The sequence below is a fragment of the Clupea harengus genome, chromosome 2, assembly GCF_900700415.2.
Source record: "Clupea harengus chromosome 2, Ch_v2.0.2, whole genome shotgun sequence".
Lineage (NCBI taxonomy): Eukaryota > Metazoa > Chordata > Actinopteri > Clupeiformes > Clupeidae > Clupea > Clupea harengus.
This window is the reverse complement of record NC_045153.1, coordinates 15,670,159-15,696,412: the sequence shown is the minus strand read 5'-3', so window position 1 is coordinate 15,696,412 and position 26,254 is coordinate 15,670,159. Positions and strand designations below refer to the sequence as shown.

At 45.8% G+C, this 26,254-nt stretch overlaps 1 protein-coding gene across 1 annotated transcript in view; it reads left to right on the top strand.

The window, feature by feature from the left end:
* The window catches only part of dnah7 (dynein, axonemal, heavy chain 7), a 60,388-nt gene extending 34,529 nt beyond the window's left edge, over positions 1–25,859 (top strand). The window contains exons 42-64 of the mRNA XM_031584443.2: positions 621–951; positions 1,224–1,570; positions 2,127–2,307; positions 3,418–3,603; positions 4,562–4,725; positions 5,276–5,430; positions 6,201–6,391; positions 8,738–8,871; positions 9,434–9,769; positions 10,962–11,088; positions 11,533–11,727; positions 11,969–12,061; positions 12,303–12,479; positions 12,673–12,834; positions 13,166–13,366; positions 13,809–13,970; positions 15,356–15,541; positions 16,327–16,464; positions 19,288–19,518; positions 20,659–20,811; positions 22,169–22,346; positions 23,249–23,352; positions 25,610–25,859. Of these exons, the coding sequence (XP_031440303.1) occupies positions 621–951; positions 1,224–1,570; positions 2,127–2,307; positions 3,418–3,603; positions 4,562–4,725; positions 5,276–5,430; positions 6,201–6,391; positions 8,738–8,871; positions 9,434–9,769; positions 10,962–11,088; positions 11,533–11,727; positions 11,969–12,061; positions 12,303–12,479; positions 12,673–12,834; positions 13,166–13,366; positions 13,809–13,970; positions 15,356–15,541; positions 16,327–16,464; positions 19,288–19,518; positions 20,659–20,811; positions 22,169–22,346; positions 23,249–23,352; positions 25,610–25,816 (4,339 nt within the window). The 3' untranslated portion in view covers positions 25,817–25,859. The remainder of the gene's footprint in view (positions 1–620; positions 952–1,223; positions 1,571–2,126; positions 2,308–3,417; positions 3,604–4,561; positions 4,726–5,275; positions 5,431–6,200; positions 6,392–8,737; positions 8,872–9,433; positions 9,770–10,961; positions 11,089–11,532; positions 11,728–11,968; positions 12,062–12,302; positions 12,480–12,672; positions 12,835–13,165; positions 13,367–13,808; positions 13,971–15,355; positions 15,542–16,326; positions 16,465–19,287; positions 19,519–20,658; positions 20,812–22,168; positions 22,347–23,248; positions 23,353–25,609) is intronic.
* Positions 25,860–26,254: the final 395 nt, after the last annotated feature.

The window sequence follows — 26,254 nt, the reverse complement described above, 5'->3', positions numbered from 1 at the left end:
ACACTTTAGAAAATAAAATAAAAGTTTACAACAATACAAATCCAGTCTTCAAGTTCTTTAGCTCACTGGTTTCAAACTAGCGTCTGTCTTCAATCTAACGTTCTAGCTTCTGATTGACTCTTGCGACTGTGCGCTCTTAAAGCAACAGTGCACTTATCTAACTGGCAAAACTAACTATTGTATTAGTTTTGATATTCATTTTAGCCTGTGTAAAGTTAATTTGTTTCAATGTTGCGGTAGGCACCTGCGGCTTATAGACATGTGCGGCTTATTTATGTTAAAAATAATTATTTTTAAAAAATTTAGTGCGTGAGGCTTATATTCAGGTGCGCTCAATAGTCCGGAAATTACGGTAATTGGAAAATGGTTTATTTATATTTTATTAATACAGAATAACAAGGGTAAATATACATACTGCTACTATTATTGGTGAGCTTAGCAAGACAGTTGCTCTGGAATAACAAGAGCAAACACACGATCTCAGTCACAAGTATGTCCTCTGTAAGTGTATAACCGGTATCTCTGGTGATTAGCTTAGCCATCTTTTCAAAGAGAAAGATGATGAGGATGTTTACGCGGCTGCTGCTGCTGCTGCTGCTAACTCTGATGTGTTTGTGTAGCGAGGTGATGACGCTGAAGCGGCGCTACGAGGTGGGCCTGGAGAAGCTGGAGTCGGCAGCAGCGCAGGTGGCCTCCATGCAGGTGGAGCTGACGGGGCTGCAGCCACAGCTTGTGGTGGCCAGCAAGGAGGTGGACCAGATGATGGTGGTGATCGAGCACGAGTCCGTGGAGGTGGCCAAGACGGAGAAGGTGGTGCTCGTGGACAAGGCAGTGGCCAACGAGCAGGCCATGGCCGCCAAGGCCATCAAGGACGAGTGCGACGCCGACCTCGCTGTGGCCATGCCCATCTTGGAGTCGGCCCTCTCTGCCCTAGACACTCTCACACAGCAGGTAGAGGAGAGAAGGAGAGGACGTTTAGGAAAATAACATGTTCACAGAGTAGAGGTCTATTTCCCTCATTTGGTTCAGAGAACAAATAGACAATGTCAATGACATAAGATTAATAAACAGGATTCCAAGATGTGACACGGAAGTGAAATGACAATATATGTATATGTATTACAAAGTATCGCTGTTCCTTCATTTATTTAGTTAGGATGGCAAATAGCAATTTTCCATTCAATCAAGTGACATGGTTTTTGTTTTGGTAATGTCCTTTGTAGGACATCACCATGGTGAAGTCGATGAAAAGTCCACCCGCCGGAGTGAAGCTGGTGATGGAGGCCATCTGCATCCTGAAGGGCATCAAGCCCGACCGCATCCCCGACCCGTCGGGCTCGGGGAAGAAGGTGGAGGATTACTGGGGCCCGGCCAAGAAGCTGCTGGGAGACATGAAGTTCCTGCAGAGCCTGCACGAGTACAACAAAGACGCAATCCCGCCCAGCCAGATAGCCGTCATCCGCCAAAAGTACATCACCAACCCGGACTTCGTCCCCGAGAAGATCCGCATGGCCTCCACTGCTGCAGAGGGCCTCTGCAAATGGGTGTGCGCCATGGAATCCTACGACAAGTTAGTTACCACAGTTATCAACAGAAAAAAAACCTCTCTTTCCTAACACCTCTAACACCCTAACACACGTAACGTAACACACACTTACTGTGCACTTCTTGACCCAATCTCTGTACACTTTCTGAGACTGAAAAAAATCAGTACTTAGTTCTTACTCCAAGGTCTCCTGATTGACTGGGACTTGTTTGTTGTTCTTCAATTACCAGCTGCTTTAGCTAAAAGCATCTGCCAAATGAATAAATGTAACTAAAATGGTGTGGACATCACACCCAAACTGGGCATATGCACAGGCAAGAGAAAAGTGTAATGTCTGCACATTTTATGTTATGGGCTCAAAATTCTCATTTGCTCCTTAAACTTTGGGTTGCATAACATCAGGCTTTGGTCTTTTTCTAAAAACAATATTTACCTCAACCTCTCCTGCAGGCTTTACTGATGAGAGGCTTGAATACGTTCTGACATGTCATAATAAAAGAACATACTCCTTACAACTTCTCTTATTGGGAAATAAAAGAAAAGAAAAAAAGGTTCTCTGCTCTTAACTCTCCCCTCTCAGTGTTGCCAAGGTAGTGGCTCCTAAGAAAGAGAAACTGGCCCAGGCTGAGGGTGAGCTGAAGGTTGCCATGGCGAGCCTGCAGAAGAAGCTGGCGGCCCTGAAAGAGGTCCAGGATAAACTCGCCAATCTGCAGGCGACCCTGCTGGCCAACAAGAACAAGAAGGCTGACCTGGAGAACCAGGTGAGCAAGACTGGCTGCAGTCATTCTGACATGGAAATACACCCCACTGCTGCAATGATTTATCATTGCCTTCATTTGAAGTGATTCAGAGGAAGTTTGAATTCTTGTTGTTTATTTGCTTCTGACGCTGATAGTTATTTAAGCTTTATTTGCTTTTGATGTGGTTTGCATGACATCTGACGATTACATCAGAATAATTTTTCTCCCCCTCCGGAACATAATTTTGGCGAAACCGCATAAATGCCTCGTATGTCCCCATAATTTGTCAAATGGATGGCAAAAGATCATAAATCCTGCCGATCGACAAAACCCATCTGTCAAATTTGTTTGCGTATTTGTTGAGAGTTTAGAATTTATTTTTGTCTTCAAAAGAGTTTTTTTGTTTTTTTTTGTCTCCCTCGGCATCTGTTTATTTTCTCACTGCTTCTTGCTCTGTGTGCTTTGAAGCAGCAACATTTCATGCATTTCTCTTTGTTTCTTTCTCTCTCGCTCTGTCTCACTCTCTCTCTCTCTCTCTCCCCCCCTGCCATCTCTGCACTCGTTTGTCTGCGGAGGAAGACTGTCAGTCACCAGGGGTAGCTCTCCCGCCACGAGGGTCTCATCTCTCTTTTGTGTCCCATTTTGCTGCCTTTCAAGTTTCTCTTTTCCGGCCCTCGTCCTTCCACCAATGCTTTTCAAAAGGGAAAAAAATATTGACGCTGTATGCTCTCACAAGTACAAACATCGGCCTTCATGCAGATACAAGGCACATAAAGCTTTCCCAGTACAAACTTTGGATGTTCCCGGAGCGTAACACTTCAGATCAATGATTTACTTGTGGGAAAATGAATAAATATAGATAAAATCTAAGATCCATAATGGAGTACATGGCTGAAGAGGAAGATGCTAATTTGTCTCCGAAACTGACCTTGCCCTGGCAGAACAGTGTTAAAGAGTAGCAGCTTTACTTGTTTACACGGGAGCTGGTGTCAGGAGAGGCCACACAAATAGGTGACCTTGCCCGTGATGCCGTTTTATCACCGGCTCCCCTCTAAAGAGCCGTGGGTATAAACAAACCGTGTCCCTATTTTACAAGCATGACCTGTAGCGCTGCGACCTTCCTTCCCTCAGGTGGATATGTGCAGTAAGAAGCTGGAGCGGGCCGAGCAGCTCATTGGCGGCCTGGGTGGGGAGAAGACGCGCTGGAGCGAGACGGCGCTCACCCTCGGGGAGCTCTACAACAACCTGACCGGAGACATCCTCATCTCGTCGGCCGTCGTGGCCTACCTGGGCGCTTTCACATCCAGCTACAGACAGGTGAGCCCAGAGACGGAGACGCCAAGCAGCTGTGTGTCGCTGCACACTGGATGTCCATGCTGATTTGGATCCTCCACAAGCACATGCTGTGCTAGTGTGTGTGTGTGTATGTGTATATGTTTTATTGTTTGTTTGTTTGAATGTGTATGTGTGTGTGTGTGTGTGTGTGTGTGTGTGTGTGTGTGTGTGTCTGTGTCCTGGGCTTCCACTCACCATAACGCTGTTTGATGTGTACGTGACCATGGGATGCCAGCGTTTTTAATATTTAACCGTCTCTTTCTTTATGAGACTCATAGGGGGGCATATTAAAACAGTCCCTTTGTCTCTCCAAAGCAGATGTCGCTACACATGCTACTCATCAGTTGTCTGTTTTTAACAACAAAGCCGCTTGCATCAAAAATGAATGAAGCCCGTTAAATATTAGTGCCACAGGGAAAAGATTTAGTTGGGAACTCAGTTGTATGTTTTCAGCTTTTTCACTGTTTTCCATAGCAAAACCGAACATTTTCATTCTTTTCACGTAATATATTCCTTTAATATAAAAAAACAAAAAAACTAAACATTAAAAAAAACATTGTAACAATTTAGAACGCTTGTTGGAGGAAGTGGCATTTTTTGTACAGCAGGTTTGGCAGGGACAGCTGCGGCATGAATAAGGATCTTAAACAGCCTCTGGCAAGGCAGGAGGGTGTAGCGGAACAAATGCTTTTGACCACCTGACATACCATTGTGTATTTTTGATTGTATGCGAGTGTGTGTAAGTGCGTGTGCCTGTGTGCGTTTCTGTGGGTATGTTTCTGTGCCTGTTTGTCTGTGTATGTTCATCATCCTGCATGTGTGTGTGCATCTGTGAACGTGTTTGTTTGTGTGTGTGTGTGTCTGTGAGTGTGCTTGTGAATGTGTTTGTGTTGTTTATGTGTGTTTATGTGTATTTGTGTGTGTGGTGTGTGTGTGCCAGTCTGCCACTAAGGAGTGGATGGACCTGTGTAAGTCCAGAGAGATCCCCTGCTCCAAGAATGTGTCCCTGATGAGCTCCCTGGGGGACCCGGTGAAGATCCGCAGCTGGACCATCGCCGGCCTGCCCTCCGACAGCTTCTCCATCGACAACGGCATAATCATCTCGTGAGTGGCCCCCCGTGGCACTAGCCAGACAGCCAAGTCTCATCAGCACCATATGGAGCTTGATCCCTTTGATGCAAGGGGGCATCTGTTTAAAGAATCACGTGGTGGAAAAGACCACACAACATCAACAAGCAAACAGACCCAAGCAACCTGTCCTCATAACTGAGCTAGTTGGACACGGACACCAGACTCCGGAAATGCAGAGTGTAGTCAGTGATTCGAGTGGATGGGTGGGTGGGTGTGAATGTCAGTTTGGGGATTTTCACATGTCATATTATAGCCCTCCATGTCAAACTATTCACTGAAACAGGTAGGAGTTAGTTGCTAACAAATCCAGCCAAAATCCAGACACAGGCCACGTATTAAGTGTTCAGTATGCAGCGCAGCGCTGGAGTCGTCTGGCATTTCTAGACCGAAATCCAAGGTTCATCCTGACACCATTGTCCCACTTCACCTCTCCTCACATCCGCTCTCTCTCTCTATCTTTTTTTCTTCTCCCCGTCTCTTCTCTTCTTTTTTTTTCTTCTCCTTCCTATTTTCGTCCTCGCAGCAACGCTCGCCGCTGGCCCCTGATGATCGACCCGCAGGGCCAGGCCAACAAGTGGGTGAAGAACATGGAGAAGGCCAACAGCCTGCACATCATCAAGCTGAGCGACGGCGACTTTGTGCGCACCCTGGAGAACTGCATCCAGTTTGGCACGCCAGGTCAGTGCGCCGCAGTACCGCCCACTGCCCACAGGGGTCTCTGTCTCACTACTCTAACTGTTTGACTTGTTTGCTGATGAGTGTGAGCCTATGGCCATCTTTCCTGTCTTAATTTCACTCCTCCAGGGTCCTGTGGGAGGCCCGCAGGTAGGAGTGGAATAGAATAGGCAAATGAGGCATGTAATCTGACTGGTGCAATTGCCTGTCTTGCTCTCTGCTCTCTCTCTCTCTGTCTCTCTCTCTCTCTTTCTCCTTCTCTCGTCTGCCTGTCTGTGTGAGCTTTGTCGATTCGATCGACAGGCAGTGGGACATCTGGAGCCCTTAGTTTGACTTTGTCTTGGGTATTGTGTTTGATTTCCTTATTTGATAATGAATTCTTGCTTTGTTCTGGCATGTGAGTCATGAGTGTCATGTCAAGTCAAGTCATGTCAACTTGCTGAAGATAATTAGATGATATTTAGAGTTTCATTGGTGTTTTGTAGTACTATGTTAGCCTTGAAACCCATCATATTTAATATTGCTAACTCAGTGGTGTTGCATAAACAAGCCTCGATTAAGGTATGAAAGAAAATTAGGTCAATAGTGTTCACAAAAACACGTAGTAAACAAGTATAAAACAATACAAAAGAAGTCTAATTGTGTTTCAGCTTTTAACAAGACACAGTAAAACTCTCTTTAAACTCTCTTTATTGTAATTACATTCTGTGTACCAAGTGGGGCATCTGAGAAGCGTCTGTCACGTCTGAGTCTCCCTCCTGCCCTCTCTGCAGTGCTCCTGGAGAACATCGGCGAGGAGCTGGACCCCATCCTGGAGCCTCTGCTGCTCAAGCAGACCTTCAAGCAGGGCGGCAGCATCTGCATCCGGATGGGCGACTCCACCATCGAGTACGCGCCCGACTTCCGCTTCTACATCACCACCAAGCTCAGGAACCCCCACTACCTGCCTGAGACTTCAGTCAAGGTGGGGGTCTGATGGAAAACAAACATACACACTTACACATGTGTGTGTCTTAGTATGTGTGTGTATTTACATGTTTGGGCATCCCAGTGTTGATAGTTTGTGATCAGAAGAGGCTGAATGGATGGGAAGTTCCCTAGGTTTCATTTCGCTTACCTCTGCACCAGTAAAACTTCACCGACTCGCATGTAAATGCCACAGACCACCTTCTGTTTCCATAACTGATGGAGTTCCTCTTTCCTGGAGAGTTCTGCTCCAGCAGCCGTGGAGTTCCAGTAGTGCAGACACACTTTTCACACATCCTTCCTCTGAAAGGAAGAAGCGAAAGTATGCAGAACTGGTAGCAGAACGAGTGAACGAGGTTGGCAAGCACACAGAAAGACCAGTAGAGATAGGCTTTGTAGCTGAATCAACCACAACGCTTTTGATTTTGGTTTTCGAGGACGGTGACTCCAAGGAGCATTAAAAGAGTTGTCTGAGGCTGCTGAAAAAGCATACCAATGGTTATGGCTGAGGCTATCACAGACTACATGAATGAGGACATGTGAAATAACCTGTAGTACGTGAAGAAGCCTGTTATACCCCTTACCCTAGATAGCCTGTGGCATGCCATAGGATAATGAGATTTATGTTTAGATCAGGCAGTGTATTGTTAAGACACGGACATATCCGTATGAAATCTTTTCAAGGCGTATCTTGAGGTGTATCTGTTGTTATCCCTGGTATTGACATGTGTCCTAGCCCATCGTAAGTATGGAGGGGATTGGGTCTGGGTTACCAGACACCACTGTTGAGCCTTCTGGAGGTGTCGTGGGTCTAATTCAATGAAACACTGATGAAGGAAGGTGCCCACTTGACAACCCCAGTGAAATGTTCACAAAGGCATCTTTGTTGTTACTGTTGTTGTTAAGTATTGTTAAGTATCGGTATGATGGTTGTAGTGCACCCTGTTACTTAGGCTAGCTGTTGGATGGTTTGGTCGCTGTGGGAAGTCTCCAATCAATAGCACGAGGAATTTAGCATCTTTTCCTGTGGATAACTAAAACGAAAAATCAAATATCATTGTTAATGTTCCTGTCAAATACCAAACTGCCAGCTGGACTGGGCAGGTGTGTGTGTGTCTGTGTGTGTGTGTCCGTTTTAATGAGATCCGCATCTTCCTCAATTCCCCTTCAAACAGCTGCGTAGCCTTCCTGAGCAAGCAGAGGAAAAATTCTCCTGCAGATTGCTGTAAAAGTCAGTAACACAGGCAAAAAAAGTTTGGTGAAAGATGTGAAGAGAGACGGTTTTCCATGGCCTCATCTGTGACACAAACTCAGTGCACAAGAAAAAAGAGCGAAAGAGAGAGAGAGGTTGATTCTTCTTTCGGTGAAGCATTAGTATGCAGGAAATCACTGTGTAAATAACTCTCTGTGTGCATATTTAAATGTGGTGGTCTTTTGCCCAGAAATTTTGTTGCTATTTGCATTTACATGTTTTCATTAAAGAGAGATCTTCTCAAGGACGCGTCCCAAGTCAAGCGGCGGCGTCGAGCCTTCATCAGCCCTTTCGTAGGGGGCTACAACCCTTCCTGGGCTGCATTCAGAATTGATGTCGAGACTAATTGAATTCATTTGCATGGTTAAAAAAGGTCATATATGATGCACACTTGCCTAACACGAGCCCAAGTCTATCAATCTCGGAGACAGCACTAACTACTGCACAACTAACTGCCTCTCCAGAAACAGCGCAGCTAAAAAACGTAAAAAAAAAAAAAAGAAGGTGATTTAAAGAGAATGATGCATAAAAGTAAATGACATTATTAAGATGAGGCATTACTGTTGATCATCCCTCGGGCAGTCATTTGCAGGGCCCCACTTTACAGCCGGTCATTAAGGCGATCTGGATGGGTTTTTCGCAAGCGGTGCGGTCTCGCCGACTGCCTCCACACCCGGTGATTGAGGCGCATTAGAGCTCGTCCGGTTTTCCCTGCAGCTCCGTCTGAGCGGCCGACTGGCACAGTAGGCGATACAAAAACGAGCTCCGAGAATGAGGACTGCCGAAAACGGCGGCGCAGAGAATGAAAAAGAGGGCCATAAATGTTCGTCGTGCCTTAGCCTTAGTCGATGAGTTTATTTTTTTTACATTTTTAGTTTTTCTGTCAAACGTGAGCGTTAGTAGTGCTCAAATGGATGTACGAGCACAGAGGGCGAAAGTGAAGCCCTGCTGTGTCTTTTTTTTCGCCCTTTTGACTCCTGCCTTCTCTCGTAGATCATTTTGAACTTACTTTAGTTTAGTCATCGTGAAAAAAAGCGTGTTAGAAATGAATAGCCTTAATGAGCTGACTTGAGAACTGCCTTGTGCCCCCAGGTGACACTGCTGAACTTCATGATCACCCCTGAGGGCATGCAGGACCAGCTGTTGGGCATCGTGGTGGCCAGAGAGAGGCCCGACCTGGAGGAGGAAAAACAGGCCCTCATTCTGCAGGGGGCAGAGAACAAGAGGTAAGATGAAAGGCCGCCTTTGAAGTTTGCCTTTTAGTGTGTGTGTGTGTGTGTGTGTTTGTGTGTAAGAAAATGTATCTCAACTGAGCACATTAATTTGTAAAGCACAAAAATTATCCCACGTGTGTGTGTGTGTGTTCCACTTAACCATGTAGCACGTTTTTAGCAGGTACCTTTTGAGTTTTTTTTTTTTTTTCGGCAGACATCCCTTTGTGTGCAGCCGAATGCATCATTAAGCGTTTAAATCTCTAAAAGCTTTCGCTGACACTCTAGAGCCCACCTCATTTCTCATTTTTTTTCCACACAGCATCTGGCCAGCCACATTTGCAGGAGGGGTGCAGTGTAGTATATTAATTGTGCGTGTTGGATGAGAGCACTTTCCAGACACCTGCCTGGAAAATCACGTTTCGAAGTCTTAGTTATGCATATCATATGTTGGCAAGCAAATGAGTAGCACTTTAATTAATAACCGAATTTACAATTTAATTAACACGATATATACTATAATAATACTATTATTGACTTATTTCCCTTTCGATTCTCTTCTCTTGTCTTCTGTCAGGCAACTAAAAGAAATTGAGGACAAGATTCTCGAGGTGCTCTCGTCCTCCGAGGGCAACATCCTGGAAGACGAGACGGCTGTCAAGATCCTCTCCTCGTCCAAGGTCTTAGCTAATGAGATATCGGAGAAGCAGGCCATCGCCGAGGTGACGGAGGTGAAGATCGACGAGACGCGTATGGGCTACACCCCCATCGCCGTGCACTCCGCCATCCTGTTCTTCTCCATCGCTGACCTGGCCAGCATCGAGCCCATGTACCAGTACTCCCTTACCTGGTTCATCAACCTCTTCATCATGTCCATTGACAACTCTGACAAGAGTGACATCCTGGATCAAAGGTACTTTATTGGTAGACTGTTATAGGTATCAGCAGTTTCGGACATGAGTCCTGGAACTAATAGATGAAAATATTATGTGTGGTAAAGGTAATCTATGGGTATACTGATATGAGGTAGCTAAAATGTGAGTACAGGACATGAAATCTGAAACTAATACAGGAAAATATCACCAGTGCTGAGGGTGCTGTATAGGTATACGGCTTTAGGTACATCTGCAATTTGAGTACATGACCTGTGACCTGATACTAATAGATGAAGATATCCCCAGTGAATGTTATTCAGTGTTTGACCTTGAAAATGGTCTCAGGCAGATTGAGGTCAGCAATCCTACACACGCAGCTGAGGCCATGTGTCCGGGCAGGAAGGAGCTTCCCTAACAGTAATAAAGGAGATGCGTCTGATCTAAGACCCAGAGCAAAAGGAAAAGAAAAAAAAAACAGCTACCAGCAATGAAATTGAATTCTAAGTCTGACATGATAATAGACAGACACATTGGCTACAATAGTCTAGTTACAGACTTTAAGATATTCATCTATGGCGATATTTAGTTTCGTTCAACAACAGTTCCATCTCCAGAAGTTACCACAGATAATAACCTCTTCCTGTTAGTACTGGCCAGCGCCTGAGTAACACATTAAACACTGAATCGACCACGCCAGTAATGAGCGTTCACCCACACCAACAAATAGCCCAAACAGCAGTGGGTTGTGAGTGTGTGTGACGCATCGCACTAATGGCCTGATGGCGTGAGCGCGTGCTGATTGCCCCCACTCAGTCTCTGACGTCATCGCGCATCAATCAGAGGCTGAAGAGGATAAACAAATCTAGCCCAGCCTTAACCTCCACATGAGGCAAAGCACACGTGACATGAAATACCTGGGTGCACACAGTCTCAGACTATTATAGCAGTCAACCATAACTGACCACCTCCAACCTCCAAGATGAACGTAATTGTAGAGGTGTGTGCATCACATTATTTCTGTTTCATCTGAAGCAGTTCAACACTGTTGGTTTATAGTTTGAAATTACTCATATCTTTCTGCCCTTGCTGATATAATTACATTGCTCTGTCAGAACAGGACAATAATAATACAGCTATATATGAAACTATGTAATATGATTGCATTTTAATTCTGTCAGAAGTAGAGCCAATTCGGGATATGAAACAGGTGCCTGGTGATTATTTGTTCAGATTGCAGATCCTTCGAGACCACTTCACCTACTCTCTGTATGTCAACGTGTGCCGCTCGCTCTTCGAGAAGGACAAGCTGCTCTTCTCCTTCTGTCTCAATGTCAACCTGCTCAAACACGAGAAGCTGGTTAGTGTGTGTGTGTGTGTTTGTGTGTGTGTCTGTGTGTGTAGGTGGGGGCAAGGCACAGTGCCTCTTCTGCTTTGTTATTATGTGGATGCTCGGCTCAAATGGTTTCTCTGCCTTACTCATGCATTACCCAAAGGATTCTAGGCTGTAGCTTTTTAAATGTACGCTTGAGTCTACTGCCCGCTGACTACTGACCTATGGCCAAGTACATAGATTTTGCCTTCAAAAATCCAATTTTCTCACATGCTTGCATGTCTCACTCTGTATTTAACGGATCTGTGTGCCGTGTCTAACAGATATTTTCTAATGAAAAAAAATGCTGAATGCTGAATGCACCATTATATTAAGTGATGAGGCACAGCTCCTCAGTTGGCATCACAACATGATGGCCCCATCCTAGAATTCCCCGCTGTCCACCCTTGACCTCTGACCCCCTGACCGCAGGTGGACGAGGGTGAGTGGCGTTTCCTGCTGACGGGCGGCGTGGGGTTGGACAACCCCCACTCCAATCCCTGCACCTGGCTGCCCAAGAAGTCCTGGGACGAGATCTGCCGGCTGGACGAGATGGAGCGCTTCCGCAACCTGCGCAAGGACCTGGCAAGCATGAAGGATGGGTGGAAGGAGGTGTACGACAGTAAGGTGAGGCGCACATGCATGCACATAGGCAAACTGATAGGCATGTATGAAATGAGGACATGTAAGTAAGTATAAGTATGTATATATATGTGTGTGTGTGTGTGTGTGTCAGGCTATCGAAGTTTTACGTTTTTTTGTTCCTCTCCTTTTGTTCCCCTTTTGTTCTTTTTGTTCCTTTTGTTCCTTGTCTTTTCTCTCTGTGTCTCTCTCCTTATCTGTGTGTGTGTTTGTGTGTTTTCTCCAGGACCCGCATCACACCCCATTTCCTGGGGCCTGGCAGGAAAAGCTGGGCAATTTCCAAAAAATGCTAGTTATTCGCTGCTTGAGACCAGACAAAGTAGGTCAATCCTTGCTTTTTGAAATAAAGAACTGTGAAATATATTACACATTTCATCTCCCACCTACATGTAATACTCAAACACATTGAAAATATGCTTGTTTTGTAAGACGTGTGATTTCTGTCGCTATCCACCCACCTGTTGTTTTGGTGTATTTTTCACTCCATTATTTTCCTTGCATGCCAGCTCTTTTTTCATTTTTATGTATTCATCCTCTCCTGACCATCCTCTCCTCCTCAGATTATCCCCATGGTCCAGGAGTTTGTGTTGGGGAGTCTGGGCCAGAAGTTCATCGAGGTTCCGCCATTTAACCTGGGCAAGGCCTTCGCAGACAGCCACTGCTGCGCCCCCCTCATCTTCATCCTCTCCCCTGGCTCGGACCCCATGGCTGCCCTGCTCAAGTTTGGGGAAGAGCAGGTACAACTGTACTGGCTGTACTGCCAAACGGCCCCCCGATACGATTCTAATCAGCATTCAGCAATCCTGTGCTTCCATTAATATCCTTCTCATTTTGGGCTTGTGCTAGTCTATGTTACTGCTGGATCTTATTTGTTTGTCCATGTCCTGTTGTGTGTGGTGAAGCTCTGGTCTGCTTGCTCTGTCCATGCAGGGCTTCTCGGGGAACAAGCTGGCCTCGCTGTCCCTGGGCCAAGGCCAAGGCCCCATCGCCATGAACTTGATCCAGACAGGCATTAAGGAGGGCACCTGGGTGGTCCTGCAGAACTGCCACTTGGCCACCTCCTGGATGTCCACCATGGAGCGCGTGTGTGAGGTGTGTGTGGGAACGTCAGTGTGTGTGTGTGTGTGTGTGTTTGAGGTGTAGGTGTGTGTGTTTGTGTGTGTGTGTGTGTGTGTATGTGAGGTGTGATGTGTGTTTGCCTGTGTTCAGTCATGTAGATAAAAATTGGCCATGCGAACAAAGAGGAGGACTTTCTTTCCGGTGCCACAGTGTGAACAGAAGGATGCTGAGTGAAAGAAGATGACCAAAACCCTCTGGCTAGCAGCTCTGCTGTCAGACATAACAGTGCATTAATGGCCTGTGAATGGTGATTTCCTCTCCTAGCGAGGTGACTGTTAAGTACTTTGCGACCTCTGCGTTTCAGGAGTTGAACCCGGATACCACCCACCCGGACTTCCGCCTGTGGCTGACCAGCTACCCGTCGCCCAACTTCCCCGTGGCCGTGCTCCAGAGCGGGGTGAAGATGACCAACGAGGCGCCCAAGGGCCTGCGCGCCAACATCGCCCGGTCCTTCTGCATGGACCCCATATCTAACCCCGAATTCTTCAACAGCAGCAGCAAGCCAGTGAGCTTTTAGGTTTTTCATCAGTGTGTATATGTGGTTGTGGGTGTGAGTGTGTGTGTGGATGTCTGTGTCAAACAGTGTGTTTGTGTGAATCAAGGGATTTTCATGTCCAGAATATAGTTGGTAGGTTTCTTTGATTATTCCTGACACACGTGTATCTGCCATTTATGTGAATACTTATTAATACATATGATACACATTAAGGGGCCACCCTGAGGTAGAACTGTGAAATTAAATCGGAAAACACAATTCATTGCGATAGAAAATGTAAAGTTGTGTGTACATTTGTATGTATTTTAATTATGAATGGACATGGTATGACCTACTATAGCTCATTTGATTAATTGATCATTTCTATGTATATAGCAATTAGAATTCTAATGTCTTCTACATACTGCTTCTTCGAGGAGGCCTGTCTTAACACAGCAGGTGTTTGTTGTAGGCTGTGTTCAAGAAGCTGCTGTACGGCCTGTGTTTCTTCCACGCGCTGGCCCAAGAGAGGAAGAAGTTTGGACCTCTGGGCTGGAACATTCCCTACGAGTTCAACGAGACTGACCTGCGCATCTCTGTGCAACAGTTGCACATGTTCCTGGACCAGTATGAAGTAAGAACCTTTCGGTTCTTTCCCTCTTGCTCTGCTGTACTTTTCTCTGTCTCTCTCACTCACACACACACACAGACACCTACACACACACACACACACACACACAAATGCATGCACACAGAAGGCGTCCAATGAAACCAAACTAAACCATAACACTCCTAATCATAACACTCTTAATCATAACACTCTCGCGTACGCTGCTGAGTAAAATATATAAAGGCACGCACCTACACACACCTACACACACTATCCGCCTGCACTCTATGTTTGCTGCTGCCAGACGGAAACACCACCTTGCCCTCTAATAAGGCAGCGGTGCACACGTGGCACTGTGAGTCATTTTCATCCACACAAGCTCATCTGCCTGCTGACATCCCCCTCCCCTCCCCTCCCCGCCTCCCACTCTCACAAAGGCGAGTCGCTCTGCATGCATCCGTGCACGCTCCTTTCAGCGCAGATTAAAAAAGGACTCTTGACATTTCCTCAACTTCTGAGAGCGCTCCTTGGCTATTTCGTCTCCTCCTCCTCGTCTTTCAAAAGCAAAAGGGGGGGCCGTACATTTCTGATCAAGAGCCCCGCACTCTGAATGCGCTGACATTTCACACAAACACAAAGTTCTGTCTCACTCACACACACACACACTCACACACTTCCCCCCTCGACAGTATGTCAGTGCTCTGCATTAGCAAGGGAAATTTCCACAGGAAATGCCACCATCAGGCGGGTCCACCTGTCCATCTTTTCATTTTCTCCACCCCCCATACCCACCCACCCCACCTCTCCATCTCTTCTCTCTGAGCCGGTGGCACAGAGTCTTCCCGGCTCGGCACTTCATAAAATAAAAAAAGGTTCCATTTGTGGCGGGGGCCGTGCTCTGGGAGAAGCAGAAAGGTCCTTCGCTGAGCGACGGCAGACAAGGGAGACACAAGAAAGGGAGGCATTACTGATACAGTCTGCACCCCTTCCCCACTCCCAGGGTCCGCCTAGCCTTGTCCTGAAGGGCAGTGGCATTTGCCAGTATATCCATTAGGGATGCATTAGACATGAAAGCCAGTTTACATGCAAGCCAATCAATCTGGAGAGAGGATGGAAGCACCTTGATGTCTCTTTTACAGTACCCCTGTGTTTACATTTTACAGGGTGACATTATTAGGAAAGAGAAGAGGCAATACCACGCCAGAGTGCTCTTTAGTTGTCTCAAGATGTCTGCGGTATTGTTTACTTGATGTCGGAGCATGCATTAACAACCTCGTATGGTATTGCATCAGGCTTAGTCAAATGCTCAGTGAAAGTCAAGCTCTGAAAAATCATTCTAGTCACATACACACACACACACACACTAGTCACCCCAATCTCATCCCTGGTCTTGTTGAACGCCCACACAGGAAGTGCCCTTCGCCGCCATCTCCTACATGACGGGCGAGTGTAACTACGGCGGCCGTGTGACCGACGACTGGGACCGGCGAACCCTGCGCACCATCCTCTCCATCTTTTACACGCCTGAGATCATCGCGGACCCAGACTACAAGTTTGACCCCAGCGGCCTGTACTACGCCCCCTTAGAAGAAGAGGTAAGCTACACTGGACATCGCAATAAACAACTGACAAACAACTCATGCTATTAGTTTTAACTGAGTTATACCGTTCTTGATACTTCAGTTCACTTAAAAAAGTCCATTAGAAGGTTGCAGTCTCCAGTGTTCTCTTTGTGGAATCTACAGCATGGCTTGGTATGTAGCCTGTGACTGGTGTGTGGGGGTAAAAAACACTTAATATAATACTTTCCTATGAATATCCAACAATTTAAAAAAGAAATAAATATGATGGAATGGTGGTTAAAATACAATGATTATCTCTGTCCATCAGGAAAAGTACAACTTATATAACTGCACCATCCTGCATTAGAATCACATGCATAATATATATATCTACTTTAAGTGTTGCCATTCCCTCCATTGCAAACCCCCAGTACTTCTCCATTGTTAGAAATGATTGTGAAGTTGAAGTCACGTGGCGAGGCAGTGTGAGGTTTTTGCCAGGGCTGCCACTTAATTTATTTGTGAGCGCTCAGCTAATATGCACAATTTTATTTGGCATTTTCTCTCCCCGGATCTTTTATTCATGAACATGAATTTGCATAGTCATTATTATAAATGTCAGCAATCTCAGCCATATAGTGTTTTAAGTGAATGTCATTACTTATGCGTTGTACTTCCAGGACATCTGGTGTCGCATTAAAATGTCTGCTACATCTCCAACCCCCCCACCCCACCCCACCCCTTCTCTCTCTCTCTCTCTCTCTCTCTTTCTCTTTCTCTTTCTCTCTCTCTATCTCTCTTTCCTTCTCCTATTTCAGTATAAAAGCTACATTGAGTACACCACATCCCTCCCTCAATATCCCTCGCCGGAGATCTTTGGTATGAACATGAATGCCGACATCACCAAGGACCAGGTGGAGACGCAGCTCCTCCTCGATAGCATCATGCTCACTCAGGTACTTTGCCAGCCATTAAATGCAGTCGTAGACGTTTTTTGGCCATTATGCAGTGTGTCCCTTTGGCATGCCTCAAAGCACGCAGACACACACACACACACACACACACACACACACACACACACACACACACACACACACACACACACACACAAACATTCTGACTGCACCCTCATTAGAACTCAGCCGAAAACACTCGTGAAGCGGCAAGCACTCTTCAAAAGACGCCCGGAAACCAAAGTTTACAGTCTCCTGCAAGCGGGTGAAAATTTGCTCAGTTCCCTTTGAACAAACAACAGCTGAACCTCGACGTGAAACTCCTATCTAAGCCCAGCACCCTCCAAAACACAAAATATCCAAGATTCCAGTCCAGTGAGTTTACACATATCTCGAGAACCCACATTCTGCCAGATTTTGGAAAAAAAACTCTGCCATTTCATCTTAACTCAATTACACAAATCACAAATCGCTTTATCTCTTAATCAGAATTATTTACAGCTGCCAATTTAGCTTACTAGTTTACTCACAAATGGACCAGTGGACTGTAGATATTAAACATGTGCCCTGTTAACCTGCGTTAAACTGACATCACCACATTGCCATGCTTTGACTGTAGAGTAAGCCCTGGCCGTGCCAGCTGCATGCCCTTGGCACCAGCCTCGCTCAGGCGGGTCACACTGGAACGGCGCCGCTTGCTCAAAAACGTATCTCTCTTTGACATTCCTCCAAAACTATCAGAGCTCTGCGGCTGGCATATGGCTCAGGTGTCAAACTGGCAAAGAAAATGGATCCCTCATTAGAATTTCCTTGCCATATCTCAGCCTAACACACTTCACTACACAGTCCTGGCTCCCTGTTGTAGAAATCCAAATATATTTCAGCCCTACGAGAGTCAGATGAATATTTCAATATTTGATTACCTTCTTTTGAATATTTACGCGGAAACATTAATTAGGTTTTTTTTTTAGAGGGGGGGGGGGGGGGGGGGGCATGTTTAATATTTAATCTCTAAAGTGTTTGTAGAAAGTTTTGGAATCAGCGGCTCAGTAAATCTCCTGTCCCACAGTGCTGGGAGTGTTTTGGTTTTTTGACAGAGTTCACGGTGCAAAGCGCGCGCTTGTGTGTGTGTTTGTGTATGTGTGTCTATGTTTGTGTGTGTGTGTGTGTATGTGTGTCTATGTTTGTGTGTGTGTGTGTGTGTGTGTGTGAGTATGTGTGTCTATGTGTGTGTGTGTGTTTATATGTGTGTGTGTGTTGTGTGTGTTGAGCGCTGGGGTGGGGTCTGTGATCAGGTCTCACTGATGCTGTTCGTTTCAAGTTGAGCCAGGTTAGCTGCACAGCTGCCAACACATCAGCTCAATGCTATCAACATAAAACAAGAGTATGAGAGCACACCGTGGGCCATGGGCCCTAATTTCAATGACGGCCAACGACGAAAGTCTCTCGGGCGTGAACTAAAGCTATTGTGTGGTGTGTGGGAGAATTGTGCTGACCCACCCATGTTTGATGTTAGCTAATAGATTTTTGCCAAGTTCTTAAATTAGCTTTAGGTCATGCGCGGTGGACTGCTTGTTACTCGTTACCGATTTCCCAGTTAGCATGATTTAAGGTAAATGCTGGCCATTGAGGAGAGTTATAGTGCTGTTACAGGCACACTTAGCTTTAGATACACAGAGAAAACTACTAGATTGGTTCTGCAAGAGAATGAATTAATCTATTTCTTTCGAAGACAGGGCAAATTAAGAGCAACTAGAGAGTCCAACGTTGTTTTATTGTATTCATTAAAACTGCATATCTGACCTCTTTACTAAGATAAATAGTTATTTGATATCCCAACTCGTGCTTTGTGCCTCATCTATTTCTTTGAACCATGAACTCTCCTAGTGGCTAATGTAGATCCATCTCTCTCCATGAGCCATACCCGCGTAAGAGTGCCAAACATGGCCAAACAACTGTTTGTTATTCTTACAGCATCCACACATGGACTCGTAGATTCTAGTTTTTAATTACACCCAGAGGAAAATTATATCTCTGACAAAATGCTTAAACAGATGAAGATGTGATGAGAATGAAGTTGATGTGATGAGAATGTGTAATGGAGGATCGTTTAGGAGATTATAAATAGAGTGTTAATGGCGGAGATGTAATGGCTTTTGCTCTGTCTGCACATTGCTGTCAGAGTGGTGTTCGGGTAAGTTCACTTAATGTATAACTCGTTTGACCATTTCTTTACTCACCATGCCACTTCTTTCCTGTGTGTGTGTGTGTGTGTGTGTGTGTGTGTGTGTGTGTGTGTGTGTGTGTGTGTGTGTGTGTGTGTGTGTGTGTGTGTGTGTGTGCATGTGCGTGTGTGTATTTCTCAGGGAACATTAACAGTAAGTTCAACATTTGAGGGAGACATACTGTAACCGTAAGTGCAGCACAGTGTCTAGGGTTGAGGTCTCTCTAGCTCACAGTAAGTACTATTAGGAACGTAAGTCCAGATAAGGTTCTGAGAGTGTAAACTCTAACTGGAACCATAAAAACATATGTAAGAGAAGGTCACTGGAAGAGAAGTGTCTTTTTGTTGTAATTCCCTTTGGGATGACAAGCAGTTAATCTCCTATTTATTGTGTTTGCCTCATTTGGAATGTCTGTTCCCAAGGCTGTTTGTTGGATGGCATGCACTCATTTGAGTCTTACTCAACAAGTAGCTGATGTTGAGCTTGTGCATTTATCCTGTGTGTGGCACTTAAAAGAAACCTTGCTACCTGTTACACAACTTTAAGGGCATATGAATACAAGTGTCTCATAAAAATACACTGCCCCCTCCTCCCCCTTTAGTCTCGGTCGTCTGGAGGAGACGCCAAGTCTTCAGATGACTTGGTGTACGAGGTTTCGGCGGACATTTTGAGCAAGCTGCCCCCGGACTTCGACATCGAGGCATCCATGCGCAAGTTTCCCACCTGCTACAACCAGAGCATGAACACGGTGCTGGTGCAGGAGATGGGCCGCTTCAACAACCTGCTCAAGACCGTCCGCGACTCCTGCGCCAACATCCAGAAGGCCATCAAGGTAAACAGGACCTCCTCAACTGTGCTGTTACACCCAGGATTGTTGATGTTTTCTTTAACACATCAGAAGGAGGAATGTTTAGATAAGGGATAACGTTAGGCTCTTTACACAGCAGTGACCATCCCTTTAAACTCCACAGGCGAGGTGTTCACACCCTTAAAACAAATGACCTCGAGTAATACAATACCTTCCAGATACAGTACAACAGCATTTAACTAACCACCTCAGGTATCCTCTGCATTGACTGGCTTTCTAGATGTAACTGAAGGTCAGTTCATAATTTCTGGTCTTAAGGCTGTGAATTACTCTTTCAACTATGGGAATCTTTATGCCAAAAAACACCTCGAAAGCTTCGTCAAGCTGGATCACATTCTCGAGAGGTGGGCAGCTTTTTGCCACTAGACATATTCTTCTTTTTCTTGAGAAAGTAGCTACCAAAATGAAAGTGTAGCAGCCAACCCTCCCCTCTGGTCGGGGCAGAGCAGAACAATGTCTGCGGTGGTTAAAGCCCCGCGTCCCCTGCTGTGCCTCTTCCCCCGCTGCTCCACTGACTGACAGCCGCAATCCCACCCGGGCTCCAGCGGCGGCTCCATTAGCAGGAGCTGGGTTGGGGGCCGCCTGCTGCGGCGTGATCAGAGAGGGGCGGCTTTGCCTCTCCACCGCCCCGAACCCAGCCGAGCACCTAAATCCACTAATCTGGTGTGAATTAAGACCAGGGGGCACCCCGTCTTTTTCTTTTCTTTCTTTCTTTTTTTCTTTCTTTTTTTCCCCTTTGTTTCGTTCTCTCTCTCCCTCTCTCTGATCTAGAGCCCCGGGAGAGATAAAGAGGGAGTCGCCCTCTAATCTCTCCCTATCTTCCTCTTCTTCTTTTTTATTCCTTAAACATCACGACTTCTCGCATTTGAGGCTCCACTCCTCGTAGCAGACATACGAGTGTTCAGTCTGAAAAGCCTAGAGGAGAGTGATAAGAAATTCAACAAAGGAATGAACGCCTTGCTAGAATATATCTGACAAAAAAAAGAAAGAAGTGTGTGAAGTTATTTCTGTGGGTCTCTGGGCTTACTGGTGTGTGTGTGTGTGTGTGTGTGTGTGTGTGTGTGTGTGTGTGCGTGTGCATGTGTGTGCGTGTGTGTATTGCAGGGCTTGGTGGTAATGTCAGCTGAGCTGGAGGAGGTGGTGAATAGCATCCTGACGGGTAAAATCCCTGGGATGTGGATGAAGAAGTCTTTCCCCAGCCTCAAACCCCTGGGAGGCTATGTCAACGACTTCTTGGAGAGACTCAAATTTTTGCAGGTAAGCACTCAGGTGTATCTGCAGGAGGAAAAAAAGTATGGTTGTGGTTCAAACTTTTAGAACCAATTACCCATGTATTTTAGGAGTGAGTGCAAATGTGTGTCTGTGTAATGTATATAACATGAACGGGTGTCTCAGGCAACAGGTTTTAAACTAATCTTGATGACTTGCATAATTTACTGCAGTGACTTGTAAATCATAAAGATCAGTCCCAATGCCAGTTCTAATTCAAATCATCTCTTAGGGTCAAATAAGACAAGGCCTCAGTGTAAAGAGTGACTGTCAGTTAAGAATTCCCATTCTTTATTTTAATCTCTTAGATTATTCTCATCTGATCTTGAAATCATGAACTGCGGAACACATTATGAATAGGTTGGGCCCATCAGCACCTCATAGCCTGTAGGCTAACCATATTTTTTTTTGCAGAATAACAAATACTCAGACTAGTTAAACTAGCTCAACTAGTTTCTTTTTCATTATACAATGACACAATTTGACTATCAACATAGCCAAGCAACTGAATTGAAAGAAATAGCCTGGTAGCTAATTCGTTTTTCCAATGCGATTAACTTCCTGGCACACAGTGGATGTGGTCTCTTCAAAATCCGCCACATAAGTCCAATTATTTCAACGTACTCTAGGCAAATTCTAGATTAGGCAAAAAAAAACGGAAGGAGGAGTTTCACAAACCCAACGGAGATCATGGAGGCTCCCATGGAAATGAATGCACTTCCGCCTTTCACGCCTTGTAAACATACACAGGGCTATGTGGAGACAAGGCCTTACTGTGTGTTCCCACGCTCCTACAGAAGGGAAGCAGTGTATGACGTGTGGCAACTGATGGATTCAGGTTGTTACATAGGGACATACTGGCCCTACCCGTTTCGTGGGTCCATGCTTTAACTCCTTTGATGAATGGGTTGAAATGAAACCTGTTCTATGGCTAAAGAGAGGCCCCTACATAATGACTGGTATTCCATGGGAAGTGGACGTGGCGAGAGACTGAACATTAGAATGCCAAAGAACGTATCAGGACACGACCCACCGGTCCAGACAGTAACCCTGTTACAGTACGTCTGTGAATCACGGGACCTCACATGCCCAACCATCCCACTTGCTGGTATTCAACATGTGATACGCCATATTACTGTACGTGTCTAAGCCCATCAGATATTGTTCTTACTGGATCACATGCTCCCAAATCCACTGTTGTACAGCAGAAGGGATTAGCTCTACACCTTATATACACACGCACGCACGCACACAGGCACGCACGCACGCACGCACACACACACACACACACACACACACACCGTTTCCACTCAGGCGTAAGCATCTTGGCCCTCTCGTTTGGCAGGACTGGTACGATGACGGCACCCCAGTGGTGTTCTGGATGTCGGGCTTCTTCTTCACTCAGGCCTTCCTGACAGGCGGCCAGCAGAACTACGCCCGCAAACACACCGTCCCCATCGACCTGCTGGGCTTTGACTTCGAGGTCATGAACGACCAGGAGTACAAGAGGCCTCCAGAGGATGGTGAGAGAGAAGGAGAGTGAGAGAGAGTGAGAAAGAGAGAGAAAGAGAGAGAAAGAGAGAGAGAGAGAGAGAGTGAGAGAGAGAAGGAGAGTGAGAGAGAGAGAAAGAGAAAGAGAAAGAGAGAGAGAGATTCTGTGAGATACACACATTCTGAATACAGAACAGTAGACAGAAACCGATCAAGCAATTCATACAATACAAAGATGCAGGGGCACTAAGGAAATAAAGAATTGAGTGTGTGATTCAGAGAGAGAGAGAGAGAGAGAGAGAGGGAAAAAAGAAATAGAGAGGAAAAACACTAGAAAGAAATGTATGCATCTGTGCATCAACCCCTGACCGTGCCTGCAGACAATCAATCAGTGGTGGCATTAGAGGCTGGCGCCCCATCAGAGCCCCGCTGGCCTCTCATCAGCCACTGATGAGGTGATGGCAGGCAGGGGGCAGCCTCTTCAAGCTCGCACCGCACCGCACCGCACCACACCGCACCGAGCCGTGCCTGTCACACACAGATAGAGTGGCTCAGCAGACAGACAGGGCAGATGGGGAGTGTGGGTTTTATGTGTAAAAGAGGTGTGTGTGTGTGTGTGTGTGTGTCTGTCTGTCTGTCTGTCTGTCTGTCTGTGTGTGTGTATGTGCGCACTTGTGACAGGGGAGAGGGAAAGAGAAAAAAGGACAGTTGATGGGTAGTTGGATGAGAGGGTATATGAGAGCATATCAATAGGAACAGTCTCAGGAAGTGTGTGTGGGGGGGGGGGGTTATGTCAGGGTGTGTACGTGTGTCAGAGTATAAAGTGGACACATGAGCCACTCTGCAAGGAGAATATCTAGTGTGGATGTGTGTGGGTGTGTGTGTGTGTGTGTGTGTATGTATGTGTGTGTGTGACATCTTACATCTTTCTCAGGTGTCTACATTCGGGGACTGTTTCTGGACGGGGCTCGCTGGGACCGCAAGAGGAAGCTCCTCGCAGAGTCCTACCCTAAAGTGCTTCATGACACCATGCCTGTGGTTAGTAAACACACACACGCACATACACACACACACACACACACACACACACACACACACACACTACAATTAGTTGACCATGGACCATCCATGACCATCTATGGGGAAAGAAACTGAAGGATGAAGGATGATTAATGCTTACGCCATGACTTGTACGTCCCCCAACAAATGAATGTTTGACATTTTCTATGCAACTCTTATTCATTCAGAGAAGCCCCATTGGATGATGGTAGAGAACAAGATGACTGGCTGGATGACTAAACACAGTGGCCATGTCCTGTACACTCATTGTTCCCTTCAGTAATCGTTGCTGACTAACTAACTGTTGCGAAATAGACCACCCCTGCGGAACATATTAGTGGTGTTGCACAGAGTTACGAGTAAGTGCCTGTCTAAAAATACACTATGTCATCAGCCTTGCACCCTCGTGAAGGGGGAGAGGAGCCCGATTTGGCACACAGGTTCTGAAGTGACATCTCATCGCTCTGCGAGTGGAACAGATTCAGGTCGATGGCACCCCTTTCACAAGAGCACACATTTCATTTCAATGAACATGATGTGTGCATAACAGAGCATGACAGTGCCCACTCCCACCACCAACACAGCTGCGGGTTTTGCTATGGCGAAGGTTTTTTATTTATGTATATAAATAAGAATGTAAGATTCTACTTTACATAGTTACAGTTATAGTTAAAGTATTTAGCAGATGCTTTTGTCCAAAGCGACTTAAAAACCATTAAATAAGAAAATTGAGAATAAATAAGCCTAATGCTAAATGCATCTCATCTTAACTTAAATGCTCTTTACATTGGGGCATCTCCAGTCACTCTGTTCTTCGCAATCAAGAATGCTAAGCACAAACAGAAAGACTAACTGTGAAATCTTTTCATAACTGGACATCTTGAATTATTCAATTTCTCATTGAATTATTCTCATACTCTGGTTCTAAACTCTGGCTAGCTCCAGTAAGCAAACTTTCCCATTCCCTCCCATCTGGATTCTGCACCTGCACTTCAGGATTCACTCCCCGTTTCTGAGGCTGCCAACAGCATGAGGCTAAAACAACTGACTTCCCACAAAATGTTTACATCTCCTCTCCTACGACAACATGGCCCTCTTCATCTGTGCAGTGCCTGAAAAACCCCTCGGAGGCAATCCACACAACAACACACTCACACACACACACACACACACACTCCAATAATAACCAGGCAGCCGCTCCACACCCAGGAGACTGGCCACATGGAAGGCTTTCCCTGTTCAAAGTGTTGTCTCAAGGCCTTTTTGGGGTTTTATTTTTTATTCTTCCTGTCTTGGCTTCAGCACAAGCATTATTATTTTTTTGCTTGTTTCTTCAACGACACAATGAGAAGAGAAAACAGTTGTTGTTTTTGTGCCTCATCTCCTCCAGTTGATCAGAACCTTCTAATTACTGTCTCTCGTGCCGCATGAATTGTGCATTAGATAGCGAGTGTAGTGAGATATTGAAATAGATTGCCTGTGGCAGATTCATATGAATGTCCCAGACAAAATATAACTGATTGCTCCGGCTCTCCGCCTCAGCTTTACAGTGCATGCGAGGACTATGAATTATGCAGAATCCATCTTTAATATTCTGACATTTCAGAGCGACTTCTTACCAAAAAACCTTTTTTATTTTTTATTATTTGTTTTTTTTTTCCCTGACAAGAGCAGAACTTAATTAAAATTGTGTTTATTATTTTGCGAGAGAAACATAGAACAACTTTGAAATGCAAATTCTTCGCCAGACTCGCTGTTATTACATTTCAGCAGGATGCGGTCTCGTCTCAGGCTGAAACTCTGCAGCTACTGATCTAAACTGGGAAATCAAGTGTAATGACGGAGTTGTTTTTTTCTGTGTGTATCTGTTTGTCTGGCTTGTACACATATTGGCCCCTGAAGACTCTGGCCCTGCTCCTGTACAGTCCATTCTCTCATCCACCATTTCCTGAATTAACCCTTTTTTTTTTTCATCTTCGAAGTTGAAAGGCCTGGATCTTTTCCTTTTTGATGTCTGTACTCTCTGCACTCCTCAATCCCCCTCGATCTCCTCCTGCCTCTTGAGTGCAAACACAGTATATGGGAATATATTACACCAGTAAATCAGCCGTGCAATGCTTCAGGAGGCGGTGCAAATGTGTTGGTATGCAGCCTGGCTATGTATCCCTTCTGCTCTGGCACCCTCTCATGTAGTCACCACTCTTGGTCCTCTCCGTTCCCCTCCTCACCCCTGCAGATCTGGCTGAAGCCCCTGAAGAAGCAGGATGTCCCAGAGCGCATGAGCTACCTGTCGCCCGTCTACAAGACCAGCGAGCGCCGCGGCACCCTCTCCACCACCGGACACTCCACCAACTACGTCATCGCCATGACGCTCAACACGGACGTGCCCACAGAGCACTGGGTCCGCCGCGGGGTGGCGCTGCTGTGCCAACTCAGCGCTTAGAGCATCCAACCAATTTGAACTTTTATTAAAATTCATCTATTTATGTCAAGGCTTCTGATTGAGGTCTGTTTACCATAGGGCTGAAAAGCTCTTAGCTGAAAGGTTTTACGTGGCAGCTTACAAATGGAAAATGTACACATTTATTAGGTTATGTCTGTCTCTCTCAGGTCAAACAGTTAGAAGCAGCAGCAGTGGCAAAGCAGTGCTAATGTTTGAGTTGAGAGAATGCACACTGAAGCAAGCAGTATCTAGTAAATCTAGCATAGGACTGCCCCGGAACAGACTGTTTCCGGTTTAACTTGCATATTTGCACATCCCATATAATGAAAGTCTTGATTTCACTGACATCATGCAGCCTAATGCACAGTGTAGAGTGGACCCACACATGCGTCTTTCCAGGAACCCAGTTGTACAAATCCAAATGTAAATTGACTTTGT